Consider the following 19224-nt stretch of genomic DNA (forward strand, 5'->3'; position numbering starts at 1 on the left):
TTGTGTGGTAGAGATCATTACGGCACAGTGAGATCTGAATTTCATAAAAGATACTTATGTCCACATTTGAGTAAAAAATAAAGGCAAGCAGCAGCCTGTGAGTGAGTAAGGATGTTGCCTTGAATTATATTTCAACACCATCTTAATTTATGTGTTGTTTCAGACTTTTGCAACAGCTTCAATTCATCATAAAAATATTTTAATATTTTATCTTCAGTGCCTGGTGTGACATTATATTGGTGTGTGATTATCACATGGATTAAGAGGAGCAGTTTACAGTACCTGGAATGTGTACTTGGCTCCATAGCCTGACCTCCTGATGCGAACAGTTTCCAGCATTCCTGTGTATCGCAGCTGCTGAACTACCAAGGCCTCATCCAGATACATCTCCTTCTGCTCACATACAAGGACGTAAGACGCATATTCAGTTATACAGTTTCACCATTTAGATATCCATATTTACTATAATTATTATCTATATTATTGATCAGGGCAGCAAATTGTCATTCTCCAATTGTTTTTATTTTAAAATCATATGTCTTTATATTATTATATTATTCTTGTGATTTCATGCAACAGAGCAAAGGGGTTTGTTTAACAGGTATATAAAATGTGACTGCACTGCATCAATTTACACTCAAGATTTCCTCTTATAATGACTTTAAGCTGGTAGAAAACTTTAGTACTCATTCAAGAGACCAAGGATTTGAACAGAAGATATTAAAGAGCAAATTATAAATGACCAACAATAACAGAGTCTTACCTTCTCAGCATTGGAGCGGATACAACGAATGAAGAAAGGCTCTGCTCTGTTCAGTGTCTCCAAGAGTTTGGTCAGAGAGGTCTGAATGAAACAAAGAAAGGGGTTTGCTGAATGTTGAGGGTTAATGCTGGAAGGAGTGTTTGTGTTTCTGTGTGCAAACTGTTGTAGGTAACATTACCTGGAACTGGGCACTGATGCTCGGGGGCTTCTTCTTCTTGTGCAGGTGGAGCAGAGACTTGGTAGTGCGATCGTGCAGCGTCAGGCTCACAATGAACTTCAGAGACCGAGAATCCAGCAAACTCTGCAAAGCAGTAATAAAGTAAATTAATTTCCTACTTCCACTCAATCATTATGATTCTAAGTAAATGGTGGCTAAACTAATAAAATCACAACAAACAAATTATTTTATATGACTGAAATGTTATATTCTCTTTATCTGGCTCTAAAGTTGGGGTCTTTGCTCAGGTTTACCTTGGGGATAACCTGCCTCTGTTTGGTGTTCTTGTTTTTCCTGTGAAAAGGGGAGAAAGAAGATGCATGGTGAGTTAGAAGGACTGAATCATTTAAGGCCTGTGGCAAGAAAATGGAACAAGTAGTGGATGGAGTTTGTGAAGCCGGGTTAGTACGGACGGTTGACTTCTTCATGCGCTGTCAGTCAGTGATGAAATCCAGGGTTACACCTGGAAGACGGGATGAATGACGAGCAGAGACAAGGCATGAATGAGTGAGAGGGTAAGGATGACAGAGAGTAGGAGGTGGAGGGAGTTTGCTGTAAGAGACGGGATGTAACTCTGAACAATCAGCCCAGCAGAGACTCACCATACAGACATGCTCTCTTACTATCTTCACTGCATAAAAAGGGCCCTAAATTTATATTCAGTTTTCTCTGACGGCAGAACTTCCTGTAACCAGTAACAGTTCTAACATGCTGCAAGGCTGCTGGGACATATTTCCACAAGATGCTCTAAAAGACCTCACATGCCAGCGAAGTCTTCTGATGATGTTCATGCAGCAGTTAACAGAGGTATTTAAGGCATTTCAGCTTTAGCCTTTGAGAAAAATAGATAGTATCTGCAAATAGAGCTAATAATATAATGTGTGTTTGATATTTTTATTAGATTAGATCACATGAGACATTAATGATCCATTGAGAAAAGGGGGTATGAATATAAGTTTCTATGGCTGGTTACGTTAAAGTTGTTTATGAGCGGAACATGGCTGGTCTAAATGAGTTGAGGAGAGTTGACATTCGTCTTGAAAAAAAATCTTTAATAGGAGCATGTTCTGCCTAAGTCAACTAGACTGGACTGATCTGGCGAAGAGCTGATGCCAGGTCTGCCTGCAGACTCACTGGAGAACGTGTCGAGGGAAGCGGAGGCGACCCCAGGACTGCAGCAGCTTGCGAGGGTCCTCACCATCCAACTGCAAGTTCTTAATGGAGCTGATGATCTCTGCATGCATGTCTCTAATCACACCACACACAAACCCAGTGTGCAGAGGGAAAGACAGGGGGAGTATTGGGTGCAGGAGAAGGGAGGGGGAAAACCGACAAAAGGAGGAAGGGGAAAAAAAAAACGTAAAGAGGGCATGATAGAACACCCCTGTTAGGACACCTTTGGAGAAAACACACCCCTGCAGTTACTCAAGACAAGAATACACACTGCAGGATGGCTGGAGGTCTGACATCAAGGGGAACTTCATGCTCTGCTCATCCATGAAGAATAACCCACAAAATGTATTCTTGCACTGTTCATGTTTATGTACATGAAAACCACAAGACACACTAGACCACCCAACCATGCTGCCAGATCTCTTTTAAGAACAAAACACACACACACACACACACACACAAAGAAAGATGGGGGCACACAGGGGTTTGTATTCACACCCATATCCCTGCCACCGTGGTAGTTAACATGCAGAGCTGAGCTGACCGTGTGGCTGGCTGTCTGTTTCCATGCTGGGCTTGTTACTGGCTGTGTGGCTGTAAGTTGTTACTGGTGAGGCTGTTTGGATTTATGGTACTTTCATTGGGACTGGTGTTACACTGGACACTGGATTTGGTGAGGTTAATGTGGGAACTTTTCTGTGTCCCAGAGCTTGTCCATGCAATACTTTTCTATACTTACCATGGCTGACCATGAAAACAGAGGTCAGGCATAGAAGGAATGGGCAATATACACAGTGAAATGAGTCACAGTAAATCTGACCTCTATACCTCAGTGTTTACAGATATTCTAGGGGCTGGATGATTTAATAATGGTAATTATGCTTAGGGGGGTTCAAATCAGTTCAGGTACTGGAAAAAAAACCCAGTAATTTTAGATCTGAAAGCAGGAGGTATAAGGTCAAGATTCAGAGGGCCCGACAATCCAAAAATATTCTTCATGGTTTAGTTTCATTTTGAGAAAGCTCCCCCAATTCTCTTTGTCTATTTGACTTTGCCTCTGTATGTGTATGAATACATGCGTACTTCCAACAGCTCCACAGTTGATGTAAGTAATCTGGGTGCCTAATCAGAGTAGGCCAGTACAAACACCTTCCTGTACTCTATAGCAAGAACAATAAACATGAGGAGGGAGAGAGATTATCACAACTATAGCAAAGATGGGGATTACAGTGAGGGAAGAGAGGGTAAGCAAGGTAAATGGCAACTTTGTTGTACAGCGTTATATCAGTATACTGGACTTCCTTGGCTACTTTTAATATTTAAAGAAGCAGACACTGCAACATTTGACAAGCCGGACCGTCTTTGATAAAACCCATTTGATATACTGGTTTGGATTCAACTATATTAAATATCTAAAAGCGATTGAGACATATATATATATATATTTTTTTTTTTTTTTAAATGGGAGCAGACTCAGAAAATGAAGCAAACCGATATCTATTACCCAAAACAAAACACAAATCCTTCCTGCTTGGCCTCATGTCTTCATTCCTTTCTCCTGTCCACCAAATGCACTTACTTCTTACTCTCATAGCTAGCAAAGATGTCTTCAAAGGCCTCTAGAGGGCGCTCCTCTGAGTGATCAAAGTAGAAATCGAGCATAGACGCTCGTCTGTGGAGGGGAGAGGAGAGAACCGCACACACTGGGGTCACCAAAGGGTGGAGAGGATATGGGTGACTGAGATAAGATGAAGGAGGATTCATCTGTCAGGGTGACGTAAAAAAAGGCTGTGTTTTTGTCAGTGTTTATGGATTCAGTTCAGATATGTTATAGTAACTCAGGTGTCTGACATTGTCCTTCCTCATCTCATCCAGCACCACAGGGTAAATGTGGAGGTCCACAGTTCACCAACCATTTAAAACATTTCCTTCACCTTTAACAAGGAGCTTTATACAGGAAATATGTTGCTATGTAGTTTATAAGTGGAAGAACTGCAGCTTCATGGGGGCTGTATATTACATAGATCCTATTTAAAATAATTAGTCTGTTATTGACAACAAAGTAAACGGGACCAACAGTCTGCCTCCATGTCCACAGGTGCTACAGCAGACAGATTCCTCCAGAGGAAACAGACCTGAAAGTTAGGAAACCAGTCCAAACACAACAAAGACCAAGTGAGACATGTATCATAGTTTTATATTCAATCATGTACATTACTTACTTGTACATTCTGTCTATTGGGGCATTGGATCGCTTCAGCTCTCCTAAGGGGGTCCTAGAGTTTGGACGGACTACACCTAAAACAAAAAAACACAAACACCCAATTAATATGCATTATTAGTAAGTGAAATCTATCATAAGTAGGCTTTCAAGTAAAACAAAGGTTGATCAGAGACATATGACTGCAGCAGTTTTTAATGTTTTGGTTTTTGTTTTAACTTTATTTAATCTTGTTAATCCACATAAAAAGGCTCCTACGTCAATGGGCTACATATGAGAGCACAAAAATAGTCTGGAGGATTGAGAATTGCATGGAAAATGACAAAACCTCCTAAAGCCCACATTTCTCCATATTCCTCTATGTGCTGACCTGAAAGGCTAATTACAAAGCAGAGAAACTGCAGTACTCTGAAGTTGTGGTATGAGCTACACAAGTGTAGTGAAGGCAGTTCGTATATGACACTTTCTGATGAAGACTAGACACAAGAAAGTTAGTCTTTATTTAGCCTTAAAGCTGCAGTAGGTCATGTTTATAAAAATGTTTTGTCATATTTGCTGAAGCTTATATCCTGACATTAGTGCACGAGACAGATAATATGTGAAATCGGGTCCCTCTGGCTCCTCCTAGTGCTCCTAATGGCATTTGCAAGAATCCACTGGGCCTGAATGAAAACAACCAATCAGAGACAAGTACGATGGGTGATTGTTAAGTCTCATTCCAAAGGCGTCAAATTCAGAAACGTTGTGACCCTGGGAAAGAGACTCAACAAACAACTATCTTCCAAATTCCAACACAAAGAGTCTTATATCTATATCTTTCTCGGCTCTGATTGGTTGTTTTTGTTCAGGCCCATGGATTCTTACAAATACCATTGAGAGCCAGAGGAACCTGATTTTTTCACATATTATCTGTCTTGTGTACAACTGTCAGGATATAGTGAAAACTTTAGCAATAATGACAAAAAATGTTTTTTTTTAATAAAAAAGTTACCTACTGCAGATTTAACATAATAAAGATAGCTTCAGCAAGGTATCAACTAGAAAAAAGCACGCCAAGAAAGATTTTGAACCATCATTCTTTAAAGATTATGTCACCCAAGATGGGCTGACACCGTTACACTAATAATGTACCTGAAGTTTTAGCAGCCCAGGACCGGCCAGCTTCGTTAAAAGCAGCAATGCCTCTGATGGTGGCGCGCAGGATGCCCCATCGAAACATGGCCACTGGGTCCATGCCGATGAGCTGCCGCACATATGCACGGTCGCTACTCCGCAACAACGCCACGATGTCTGGACGCATGTGGTCCGTGTTCTTCTCCCGGAAATCCTGGTGAGGTTGAATATATCAAGAACATTAAAAAGTGCACCATTAGCTCATATTTAAGTATAATTCAAACTCTTTTGCTTGAGTTACCTGATGTATTCTCTGTATCATGCTTACCTTGATTTGATATTTGACTTTCCCAGCAAAGTGTCGAATGACGAAGGCAGGTTCCATGACCGGTGTGGGGACAAAGTATTTGTTCCCCTGGTGCTGCTGCTTGAATTTAGCTAATAATGTCTCATCTGTGGCGCGGGGAAAGCTGGAGTACAAGCACAGAGAGAAGAAAAGAGGCAAGAAGGATGAATAGGAATAGGAAAAAAATATGTGACAGATTAATGGGCAGTTTGAACTGATTAAAAACAAAACTTAATTCCTACTTGCAACCATAAAATATGAATGAAACCGTGTGAATCATCTGTAACTGTTCTTACTTGCTCTCCTCATCCAGCAGGTAGAGCAGGCCTGTGGGTTTCTTGCTGATGAGGTGGATACAGCCTACATTGTCTGTGTAGTCGATGTTGTGCCAAGTGATTCCCTCTGCTTGGTACTCCTCCTGTAGGCAAGAACAAAACAATTTCTTTTATGTATATGCTAAAAAGTTGCACCAGGATACTGTTTTCAAGTCAAGTTTGACTGAATACCTAAATGTTCTAACAATAAATCTAACTTTGTGGGATAAGATAAACCCTTCCAAGATGAGGAAATGCTTGGATGAGTCACTATTTAAGTAGTCTTTGATATAAACACAGAGCAGAGGAGAGAGTCGTAAGTTTGAATCACAGTTAGTGTGTCAAGATTTTGGGATGGGGCAAATGAAAGAAGACCACTTACCTGCTCCAGATTGAAGATGTGGTGGTTGAAATAATACTGCAGCTGCTCATTTGCATAGTTGATGCAGAACTGCTCGAAGCTGTTGGTCTCAAAGTCCTCAAAGCCAAAAATGTCCAGGACACCAATGGACAAGCACTGGAAGACACGAGATTGAACACCAACTGAACACTAATGAGGAGCAGGAAGGCGAATGTGTAACAATTATCACCCCCAAAATAACAATACTAAATTTATTGATGTAGGGTGATCGTCTTGTGCACTTATTTTGTGTTGTTGTGTGTGTGCGTGTGTTTGTCTCTCACTGGCACAGATTCCTCCATATCTTTCTTGTTAAGCAGTGCATGATTGATCCGTAGGACGATCCAGTCAAACAAGGCGCTGTACAAGGATTTGGCCATGGAGTCTCTGGCTGTGATAGCCTGAGGAGTGAAAGAGGGGATGATGCATTAAACTTCAATAGACGTAACAGAAGGAAAAAAAAAAAAGTTATTTGGAATCAGATTATATAACAGCAAAATTGAGACAAAGACAAACGTAAATGACAGCTTTAACTGATTAAAAAACAGAAGAAGGAGGGTGTGGAGTATATAAAAAGTTGAACATTACACTGACAGGAAGGAGAGATCTAAGTGTAGTATTAATAAAGAAGCAGAAAGGCAAAAAGAAGAAGCAGACACACAAGGCCACCAATTACTGTGCAGTTGAACACTACTATAGTAATGACAGGGTTCAGAGATGTCTTCATGGCTGGTGCCTACCTCAGAGTGGCTGTAGGGAAGGATCAGCTTGTCGTTGACTGTCACCGTTTTCCTCTTCGTCAGCGCCTCGACCAGCAGCTCCTCTTTAACCTGAGAGGGAACAGACGCAGGTTAAAGCCAACTGTCACAGATGACTCGCCAGACATAGTGAAGAATGGAAAACCACAGAAACAAACACCTATGTTACCTTTAGCAGGTCAGAGAGTGTAGCCAGGACCTCTGGTGGTCCAACATCTAACCCCTCGTCTCGGCCTGTCGACTTCCTCCTGTAGGTCACGTTGCCGAGATACAAGATGGCCGAAAGCACAGAAAAGATCCTGCAACACGGTCAGAATAATGCATAAACTGAAAGCAACAGCAACAATACAGTCTTATGACAAATGCAGGAACAATGCTTCACACACTGTTCCTCTGTTTTATCATCTGTTTATGATTGATAACTAGTAAACTGAATAGAATCATTGTGTGGAGCTGCATCTGCACATTGTCTCTAATAAACTGCTACATTATTATCCCATTAGATGCAGCTATTGTTGTTCTGTTGGTGCTCTAAAAATAGTCTCTTTGTTGTAATTTATATAATTTATATTTTCGGTAATGTGACTCAATGTTGGGACCAACATAACCTCTATTTCCAGGACTGAGTGGAAAGATGCTTCAGGGTGGTTTTTCAACACAATCCCTTCAACATGTCTGAAAGAACATTATTTCCTGCATTATACACACTACACTTCACTGATTCACTTACTGTTTCTTGGTGGCGGGAAGGAAGCCAACCATCTCCATTGCCTGCTGCAGCCTTTCGAAGTCATGGCGCAGATCTTCCTCATCTTCTATCTTAAAGTTTTGCTACAGGGAAAGACAGTCAGTTGGTAGGGATGTATAAAAAATTACAAAAAGGACACACAAGCAGGTGAAGAACAGCAGTTGATGAAAAGGAGGGTGAGGAAAGAGTGGAATAAAAAGTGTGAGAGAGAACAAAGACTGCTTCATTAATATGCAGAACACATGTGCGTAGTAAGCTGGGGGTGTATACAGCAGCTTATTCAGAAGCTTGACAGTCTTCATGAATGCAGGGTCCACTCTCAGTGAGTTACAATGTTACCTTAAAGGTCACAAAAATGGGTTATATTTTGTTACCACAGTTGGAAGGTTATTCAGTGGGTTGAGCAGACTGAACAGGGTAGAATACCAGTGAGTGAAGTGAGGAGTCAAGATTTTTGCTGTCTATATCAAATTATATAAACTGCAGGATGTGAGGGGCGGTGGAGTGCGTTACCTGCTTGAGGTAGAAGTATTCTTCAGGTGGCAGCAACTTGAACTCCTTTCTCTCCTCCTCTGAAGCTCCCAACAACAGGTAGTAAAACACATGGTAGTTCCTGGAAAAACAACACATGTTAAAGCCTGTACTATACCGTGGTATTACTGTTCTTTAAACTGTACTTAAAGGGTTCAATTAATTATTTTGTGCATCCATTATTTGTTTGTTTTATTATCTGGTGATCAGTGAATATGAGCTTCATGTTTATGGGCACAAATAAGGGGTAGTTTTGGTGATACATCAAAAGTCAACACATTGTAAAAAGCTAATAGAAAGAAGACAATGTCTGGAGCTTAATGATGTTGAGTTTTCCACTTGCTACCAGTGAGCAGGTAGGTAAACAGGCGGCAAAGCTTTGTTGTAAAAGCACACGGGAGTAATGAGTTTCCACACTTATCACTAAAAAACAATGACATCATACAGTAGAGTCACTCCCTGATGAGACAGGCAAGATGCACAGTCAACGGCAACTGTAGGCTAGGTGATTAACAATACACTGTGCATGCTGATAATAGCCTGAAGGTTAAGGCAGCCGGCTTTCTTAATGGAAGGTGACTAAAACTAGCTGGGAAAGTCTGGACAGGAAAGGTGCAAAAGTAACTCTAAAAAGTAAATCTTCCCACTCAAAACTAGAATTTGTTTTTCTCATCAACAAGGCATTAACTACGTCAGCTGAGCTGCTCAGTGGCAGACTGTGGTTTCACAGACAAAGCTTCACAAGTGCTTGCGCATATCTTTATCTGTGGGAATCTAAAAATGAAAAGAGTAAAACTTGACTTGTGTAGTTAGAAAAAGCCTTCCTGTGTCAATCAGTTGAAACAGTTAAATCAATACCATCTACCAACTATCTATCAGTCAATACGAAATCATTCATATTAAAGTCAGTTGTTTTTTTTGTTCAAAATGTATCTGTCTCTTCTTTTGACTCATTCATATGTATGATATATGACTAAAACTGAAATAAGAGCAGAGGATTTGGTCCCTTCCCAACACCTGACTGTATTTCTCAATTACCTAATATTTGTTTGCATATTAGTCACACAAGAAGCAACAGACCATTAGTCGAGGTGGTAGTAAATGTCATAGTGAGTAACTTACATGGTATAAAGGAAGAGTGACAGACAACGTGGTAAGTAATGCAGTCTCTCTCAGAACGGACAGAAAAATCATTATTTCTTTCAGTTAATAACAGTTCATTCTTCACCACAATGACTCCAAACAGGAGTCATTGGAGGTTGCATTGAAATCACTGCTACATTCAAACTGCAGCATTAACAGTCCTACCAAGTGTCCACACTGTATAGTACATGTCCACTTGACGTCAGTGTATTCAGTTCACTATAGACACACAGCTCAATGCTAGTATTAACATGGGTAGATAATCAAGCATTTAGGTGGCTAATATCTCAATCTACAGTGTCTGAATATGTGAGCACATGTATGAGGGTGTGTAAGCGTTTAGGCAGAAGGACATGTAAAGTCCAAAACTACAGACTGAAGCCTTCAGTTGAACTTAATATCCAACCATCAGTGGCTCCCGATGTTTGTACAGAGGGGCCCATGAAGGTCAGTGGGGGTGAAGGGTTAAGACCCCTCCTGTCCCTTCTCACCTCTCATTCTTCTCCCTGGAGACCAGACGAGACTTCTCCAGGAGATACTTCTCCACCACAGCCCTTAAAGAGAGAAAGAGAGGGAGGGGGAGTAGAAGAGGACAAGAAAAAAGGGGAAGAAGACAATGAGGATGAATCACTTAACACTAAAGGTCACTCAGCTCTGTCCTTATGAGTGTGTGTGTGTGTGTTTGTTTTTAGGTCATATGTGAAAGTGGGCTGGCAATAAAAAATGAGGGGAGGAGCAGTAGGGGAAGTGAGGGCAGATGGTAGGAACAATCAAAGAGTGAACAAAGCGTTCAGATGGATTGTAGCACATCAAACACACCACATAGCAACACACAACGACGACTAACAGATAACTCTGGCATTTGTTCATTTTACTGTATTTTATAATATAGACAGACAGAAGAGACTAGAAGGCTACTGCAGGGGTAGAGGTATGCTTTCAGACCACTGCAGTCATGAGATATGCAATTGTAAAAGCAGTGTTATTTACCCACTACAGCAGGCCAAGCCCATAAAGTTGTCTAAATCAGATTTTATAAGTCGAGTTGTTTTTTCTATAGCCAGGCAAAAACAACACTGACGCCAGTCCTCATGGCACACTAAGAATAGAGTTGTGCTGTGAGAAACACAGTTGTGTCCATCTGCTAAAACTGAAACCACAACTATAGACCGATTGAGATCAAGCTCATACACCTACTTTAAACATCCGCTAGATTAAGTTCTCTTTTCCCTTTCCCTTTTTCTCGGAATACTCACTGCAACTACGCAAAAAACAAATCACTTTCTTAACATAAAATTATATGTTGGGGTGTGATTTGTTGTAGGTGTCTTACTGATTAAACCGTAATTTACAATGTTTTTTTTTCCAAGTAAGTTCAAGTTGTACATATAAACTGTATGTTTTTTATGTTTTTTTTACAGGACAGATCCTTGTGACATGCCCAGAGTATCTGACAGTCATTTAGATTAGACTACCCTTTGAACCAGTTCCAGTCAGTCACAGGCACGCACACAGACATTAACTGTGTCAAGAGGTTGGTAGAGATCTATGAATATATACAGAAATACAAGCCATGTGGGCTTTTACTTCTAATGCTACTTCTTGAAAAGCTTAAGCAGAAGTCCCCTAAAATAGGCATCCAAAGTCCTTGTAGATGTGTCCAGTATTTCAAATGTTTTTGGTAATTTGTTTCACACCTGAACCCATGAGTTCTTGTCCATATGAAGTGCTCTAATCAAGAACAGTACATTGATAGGGACTTCTTTTCAGTAAAGTACAGAGGAGCCGACAGACAAGCTGGCTGCACAGTACGTCTGTCAGCATGTGCCAGAGGGGTAACAGAAGTTTCACAACACATTTATGCAGAAACATCCATACAGTCAGTGCATGTTTGTGCTCAGACATCTTTCACTGACACACCACCTCCTTTTTACACCTCCTCTGAAGTGTGTGTTCCTTGTCATCATTCTGCCCCATCTTGCTCAGATGCCAGTGAGGATGGATTAGCCGAACAGAGACCCACAGAGAGAGAGAGAGAGCGTAAAAATATCCCTTCTGTCAGTCTGCTCAGAAAGCAGAGCGGAACAGCAGCCTTCCCTTTGTTAATCTCCTCTATTGACTGTCTGAATGGCTGCCACTGGAGATGAAGAGATAGACAGGCAGCCTTTGTTAGGTCTGCAGAGCAGAGCTGTGGTGAGTCCAACACTTTACTGATGTAAAGCAGAAAGCTACACTAGTAAAACCTAGTAAGCTAAGCAAAATGTTTTGGTTTGACTACATTCATGGTTTTCAGCATTTCCTTGTTTTAAGTGGGTTCTTCTGGGTTGCACAGAAGAACATCAGCCTACTAAAATTAACTCTCCTGACTGGATTACAGACCCTTCTCAGGGTAAGCAATTCGATAGAGTATGATGAGACCTGGTGCCATTAGGGAGATAATCAAGATGGGGATGCCCACTTACTGTTGAGCTGAACAGCTGTCGCTAACAGGCATTTACATATTTCAAATCTAATGTTATTTCTAGTAGAAAACCTTTCCTTACACGCCACCATTAGAAATCTGTTCTCAGCCTTTAGTCTGAACACTGTACCGAATATTCTGCGAAACCTTCAGCTTTTAATGTCTCCACAATTATAGAATAACATGTCGTCTTTTTTAATGACACGGTATTGAGCAGCTGTTTCCCTCTCCTGATGAAGAAATGAGGAAGTGACATGGCTGATCAGACTTTGATGCAGCCCCTAACCAGTCTGACTGCTGAGAAAAAGGAAGGACATGCTAGTGGTTAAAAGTTTTAGTCTGTACACACAGTACAGAGGGGATCCACATGATCAGTCATAAAAAAGAGCAAAGAGGAAGATATTGGGCCATAGTTAGGCCATAGAGAGGTAGAGGACCCTGATGACGAGCTACAGGAAGAGGATACAAAACACAAAAAAATCTTTCAAATGTCCCTAAATGGTGCTGTACTGCAGAATAGTGCATTGCAGCTCGACTTGACTTTGTGTGAGGCCTTGTTGAGAGTGGTTGGTCGTAAAGACACACATACAAAAATATACATACATGCATCAACTGTTAATTACTCACCCTCTGACCACTCCACTCTCCAGGTAATTAACCTGGATGAATTTACCAAAGCGGCTGGAGTTGTTGTTGTGGGCTGTCTTGGCGTTCCCGAAGGCCTGAGGCAGAGACAAAAAGAGAGGACAGAAACACAGGGTAAGTTTATGAGTATAAAGTCAAAAACCATACAGTTTGTAACCAAATTGTTTTTATTTAACCAGGACTAAAAGACTCAATGAGATTAAAAAACTCTTTTCAAGGGTTTCCTGGACAAGACAGGCAGCAGCACAAATAACACAGTTGCAGAAACAAAAGACAAACATAAAATCATGAAAACAAATTCCTTCTCAAGATGAATGCAATAGCCCTATGGTTTCATCAAATAAATCAATGAGGTAAATGGTTTATATGTGACAGACAACTAAACATTTCAAACACTGAGAGGGAGACAAAATTAAATCTTGATTGGTTTTTAAGACTTGTGTTTGAGACCATATCAGGCTTGATTTTAAGACTGGCAATTTTTTTTTTTTTACAAACTAGTGCAGCCCCAATTTTATTCAAATCCCCTCCTGCTCATTATTGATGTTTTGAAACTCAACTGTGACCTCTGTTGAGTATCAAACCTTATATAGAGGTGCTATTGGGTGCAGCACAATCTGGGAGTGTACCTTCAGGCCAGCTCTTCCATCAGCACCCTCACTGAAGTCAACAACAGCAACAATAATAACAAATCACCGTGACAATAAAGAAAGTAGACAGTCAAGGGGTTAAATCTTGTTTTTAAACAGCAGCTGAGACTGCACAAGGGTGTGGGACTAAGCATGTGTGTGTGTGCGTGCATGCTTGTGTGTTTGTATATGGTGGAGGTCTGTCTTAGAAGGGGGGTGAGCATCTGCAGCTCGTTGTCCCCTCTTGCCCTGTTCTCACTCTCTCCCCATCCATCTCTTTCTTTTCTTTCCTCCTTCAACAACTTTTCCCTCACTTACTTGTTCACTCTGTATACGTGTGTGTGTAAGAGAGAGAGAGAGAGAGAGAGAGAGAAGCATAGGTCAGTGATGATAAATGAGGTTGGGACAGCCGTTCTGTATAGCAGTGTCACACCAGAAACAGAAACAGGCTGATGCTAACCCAGCCTGGGGCACACAGAGCACCGCCACCATGCCTCGCTGAGGGGCCCTGTTTGTTGCATTGATATGGTAACAGAATAGCACTCTTTTTTTTTTTTCTTCGTGATGCACATGCTCACATGGTTACAGATAGACGCGCACACATGCACACGCGCACACTCAACAAAAAGGCCACCGCAGGGGAAGTTGATTCAGTGCATGTTAAATAGGAGCCACATTATATCTTCCAATGCAGTTACGGGTTGAATTTGATACAGTGGTGTTGGTGCTGATTAGAGTAAGGGACACACACACACACACACACACACACACACACACACACACACACACACACACACACACACACACACACACACACACACACACACACACACGCACGCACGCACGCACACACACACGCACACACACGCACACGCACACGCACACACTCTGATTGACATTCCTTAGAATGAACCACTGACCTATTTTTATTTCTGCTGCTCAAGCTACAGTAGCTCTTTTTCTGTCTTGCTAAATTGTTTCTTCTCCTTTATACCCATTCCGAAACAACTTGTGCACTAAAACCATCAAACCCTTTTGAGATCTCAGTAGACCTGCATGATATGGTTAAAAAAAAACATTGTGATTGTGTTATGATGGAAGATTAGTGGGAATTAATATTTTTGCATCAATGTCTATTCTCACTGTCAAAACTATTATAATCATGATGTTGATGACAAAAGAGAAGCAGTTGTCTTTTATCCATGACTAGATTATCCATCCTCAGCCTAACCTGGACTTGCTCAGACAAAGCTCCTACCTAGCACACTCAATGGGCTTTCTATCTCACTGTTGCATGCATGCGTTTACCACACACAAACTCTACCACACTGGTTTTATTCTTCATTCAACTGTCTGTTTATAATGCCAAAATTGTTGCGTAAAATTGTACATTTATTTATTCAGGTGTTGCCTGTATTAACGAGTAAAACGACATCACTTCTGTACCCGGTTTTCAGGGTCAGTAAGTTTGTTTTGGCGCTGATACTCCCAAGTGTCACACCGCTCAATGCTGCCTGCTGTGCCTAGTGCTGTTCTGATCACCCCCACTCCACAAACCTCGCAGCCAAGAACACAAAACCCTGGGAAATCTCTGCAAAGCCCAGGCCGCTGCACCATGCAGGGAATGCTAAACATGTCACTGCATCTTTCGTATTCTAACTTGCCAATGAGCAGACGATCTGATTGGCTGGAAGGCTCAGCAGGTATGGGGAAGTGGACCAACAGCTTGTCAAACCGTGTCCGTGGAAAGACGTGGTCTAATCTGCATTCTTACGAAATAAGGGTTGCTCTAAAGGAGGTTATGGAAAAAAAACAAGGAAGAGGAGAGTGAGAAATAGACAGCAAGAAGGAAAGAAAGACAGAGGGAGAGATAAAGAGAGAGAGAGAGATAAAGAAGCAGGGTGGGGGCTCATCTGCAGTGTGTACATGTCTGCATGTTGTGGGTGTGCATATCCAGTGATCATTTCATGACGTGCAACAGTGTCTTAACAGATTCCTCTCTGTGGTGGCTACTCTGGCAGCCCGCTCCCCTGTACATTTCCACTTCAACAGAGCCAGACCTTACCGAATAAAGTCTCACATCCCCATTCAGCCCCCTAACACACACACACACACACACACACACACACACACACACACACACACACACACACACACACACACACACACACACACACACACACACACACACACACACACACACACACACACACACACACACACACACACACACACACACACTTCTGCTTATAAACCAAACTAGGGGAGTGTCTGTAAAAGGGAGCAGTTTATACATTGTTTGAGAAAGAATAAATTCTATACTTTAAAAGGGCATTAAATGATAGGTCTACTATAAACTTGCACAAACATGAACAATCTGTTAAAGGACTGATGTATACAAGATTAGATGTTCACGGAAACAACAAATTTAAATTTGCTGTTGACTCACTTTCTTTGCCCTGAGAGTTGTCATACTTCCCCAACCTTTATGTAAGCGCCCTTATAAGTCACTTCTGTGATGATCTGAGTAATCAGTAAAAACTGATGCTTGGGTACTAGGCCTTATTGCTATGACACTGAGGCATTGCTGCATCCTTTTAATTCTAGCTGCTCAAAAGAGCTTCAGTTAAACGTTTCCACAGGCACTGCCAAGGCCCCGACACTGACACCTCACTACAGCATGGATACCCACAAAAGGACTCTAAATGTCCAACCGCCACAAAGACAGTTCCCACATTCTGAGAGGGCAAGGGCAGGCGAGGCGCTCATGCAAAAAAATTCATCAAACTTCCAGATGGACATGCTCCCTCATTCAGCTGCAAACATTTTACACCCACAACTTATAACAGTCTATGTTCTTTAAGCCCAACTCAGGTTCATATCCTCAATTACATTACAGGTTAAACTGGAGAACCATGCTGCAAGATAATGAACTATATAATCACTGGTAGCTGCAGTGTTGAGGCCAAACACCAACGGTTCTTCGTGACAAAATAATGACTGTTTGTTGTTTGTGTATGAATGTGAAAAATGCTTCGATGAGATCACATGATGTTGACAATGACTGAATGCAACCACGTCTCTACACAGTTCCTCCTCTCTGCTTGGCCTTTCTTCAAGCCGCCGCTATATCCCACCAACTACACTTAAACCCCTCAAGCTTAACTCAACTGAATTGTTAACAAAGAATTGATTCTTAAAAGGAACAAAAAACAGCATCAATAGAGCTCCGAGGGGCTGCTGCTTCGATTCAATAACAGTGAATGTTCCAGTGAATGCGGTTAAACTGAACCACTTCATGAATTTACTGCATGAAGGTCAGAAACTAATAATATTTAACTTTATTTCTTGTTTTGAAGAGAATGACATAGCAGTACTCTTTTAGGGGAAATGACTTGCACGTCACTAAAATAGTTTAGATATGCCAGATGAAACTTTCACCATGAAGATGAATTACATATAAGAATATTAGTTCTTAAAAGGATTAAGAGATTAATCAATTAGTCGATGAATAGACAATCAATCAAGCAAATATACCAAATATTTGCTTGTTCTTGTATCACAAATGTGGGATGTTATATATCATGTTAAATTGAACCTCTTTGGGTTTTGGTTGGACAAAACAAGCATGATGATGTCAGGTTGGGATCTGAGAAATGGTATTTTTTCACTATTTTATAATCAACAGTTTAATTGATAATGACAACAAAGGTTAGCTGCAGCAATAAACTATTTACAGATTCACAACAAAATGTATACATAATTTTATGTATTGTCTATATGTATGTATGTTTTTGTGTTATACTGGCTGTGAAAACAAATCTTCATTTGGACCACTAAATCTAATCTTCATATAGAAAGCAGTAAATTATGACAAAGCCAAGTATACTTAAACAATACAGCATGTATGAAAAGTACAAGACCAGTTATCACATGACAGCTTCACAGCAGTAAATCAACTACAGTGGAAAACAAACTAACTTGTGCTGGAAGACAGCATAGTGGAAATAAAGTGGTGGCAGTGGTGGTTAGGAGAGAAAAAAAAACCTGTAATTGCTTCAGTATGCAATGGTTGATTGTAATTGATGATTGTTATTATTAGCAATGGCTGGAAAGCAGATCAGACACTTCTATGCACTAACTTCAAGGTAAATGCTATGTTTTGCCCAACTGTACAGGGATGGGTAGAATAATGTAAATGGAAAATAATTAACTGAAGTATGTCATCTCAATTACACAAGTAACATGAAAACAAAGTTCAACAGAGGGAAAGTCTCTGCCCACTGTGACTGCACACATTTTAGGGACAACATGTAAAAATGCTGATACAGATACAGCGAAGCAATTACTAACTGAATCAACAGAAAACAGAAGAAACCAACAAGGTTATGAGGGAGTGACTGTATCGCTGTGTACAGGACAGACCACAATCCATGTTGAGCTCAGAAGGAACCTGAAGCACGCAGCGTTTCCTTTATTACTTATAAAGCTAGTTGAAATATTCCTGCAATGTTCATCTTTAAGGAATGTTTAGTCTGAACATGACAGACCACACAGGTATTTCAACATCGAGAGTATACATCATCTGTGGTGTCACAACAGACAACTGACTCCACTACTGATCATAAGGCTGCAATTGGCAATGGCAACATGAACAATGCAACTGTTCATCAATATAGTTAAATTATAACTTTTCTGCAGAATTACATTTTGGGCAATTTACAAAATGTACCCTTTCCCTAAAACGAGTCCAGAAATGCTGTCAAAACACCTGTTGACAATGTCAATCAAAACTGATTTAGATATGTCAGTGTTTTTGTGAAATGTCTAAATTATTTGGTCTACACCCTGTGTGCATACATAACAGAGGGTCAAGTAATGAAGATGTCAGAGGTTGGAATAGTTGGAATAAAGTTTTCAAGGACCAGTTTGGCTCCTCTTGTGGTCTGGTGTTTTACCAGATTGGAGCAATTTCAAGCAGCTCCACCCATGTCTACATGGGTACCACATCAAACCTTTGCTTGTGGTGTGGTCAGAGTACCATGAATAGACCCTGAAGTGGCCTGCAGCATGCTGCTACATGTAAGCTGTATCCTGTTAGGAACAGCACATTCTGGTCTTCAATATGATTCTGAATGGTATGATTACAGTAAGGCCTTTGTATACTGTATGCGTGTCTCTGTATAAAATGAATGACACGTGTACATGACGCAGTGACTTAGTAATTCGGTAATGCCAGCTTTTCCCAGACTCATACACAATGCCACCCAGCCTGACCAAATATAGCTTAGAAATAAAGAGGTGCAACCCATAACTAAGAGATAAACAATGGATCAGCAGACAGAATGGCCAGCTACTCCTCTGCACTTCCTGAACAACAATACAATACTTTGGTGTATCCACACCCCACAAGGCCCAGAGCTAACGGCAGAGAGAACTGCTGCACTTACTTCCCGTGTCGTAGCTGCTTCCTGTTGAAAAGGGTTCCGGATGATAGGAACTTCCTGTCTAAAGTTGTGAGACATGGAGGAGTGCTGGGGAATTACTTAATGGCTAGGGGGTTACGCTTTAGTTAAAAGGCTATATATTTTCTCACCAAGTGGTCTGGAGATGATTTTCTCCTTACCAACTAAATCAATAACATCCCTCACTGGATGGGAAAAAAAAAAGGTTATTATGCTGCAAAGGCTAGAGTGGCATTATTCAAACTTTTCAGGCCTCATTGTTGTTATGATAAGATCGTCCAAATGTCAGCGATTACA

The 19224-nt window shown here is 40.9% G+C and overlaps 1 protein-coding gene across 8 annotated transcripts in view; it reads right to left on the reverse strand.

Moving 5' to 3' along the window:
- The window catches only part of LOC127350225 (unconventional myosin-IXb), a 56129-nt gene that overhangs the window by 10977 nt on the left and 25928 nt on the right, over positions 1–19224 (reverse strand). For 4 of the 8 annotated variants that reach the window (XM_051376632.1, XM_051376631.1, XM_051376636.1 and 1 more), the window contains exons 5-22: positions 12816–12910; positions 10219–10281; positions 8567–8666; positions 8036–8136; positions 7475–7604; positions 7288–7377; positions 6832–6948; positions 6530–6664; positions 6130–6251; positions 5816–5957; positions 5506–5701; positions 4376–4451; positions 3733–3825; positions 2115–2228; positions 1235–1274; positions 942–1064; positions 764–844; positions 283–393 (exon numbers count right to left, since the gene is read on the reverse strand). In XM_051376632.1, the coding sequence (XP_051232592.1) occupies positions 283–393; positions 764–844; positions 942–1064; positions 1235–1274; positions 2115–2228; positions 3733–3825; positions 4376–4451; positions 5506–5701; positions 5816–5957; positions 6130–6251; positions 6530–6664; positions 6832–6948; positions 7288–7377; positions 7475–7604; positions 8036–8136; positions 8567–8666; positions 10219–10281; positions 12816–12910 (1929 nt within the window). The remainder of the gene's footprint in view (positions 1–282; positions 394–763; positions 845–941; positions 1065–1234; positions 1275–2114; positions 2229–3732; positions 3826–4375; positions 4452–5505; positions 5702–5815; positions 5958–6129; positions 6252–6529; positions 6665–6831; positions 6949–7287; positions 7378–7474; positions 7605–8035; positions 8137–8566; positions 8667–10218; positions 10282–12815; positions 12911–19224) is intronic. The other 4 variants (XM_051376638.1, XM_051376634.1, XM_051376633.1 and 1 more) reach the window with 3 other exon arrangements.

The sequence above is a fragment of the Dicentrarchus labrax genome, unplaced genomic scaffold (genome assembly GCF_905237075.1).
Source record: "Dicentrarchus labrax unplaced genomic scaffold, dlabrax2021, whole genome shotgun sequence".
In the NCBI taxonomy this organism is placed as follows: domain Eukaryota; kingdom Metazoa; phylum Chordata; class Actinopteri; family Moronidae; genus Dicentrarchus; species Dicentrarchus labrax.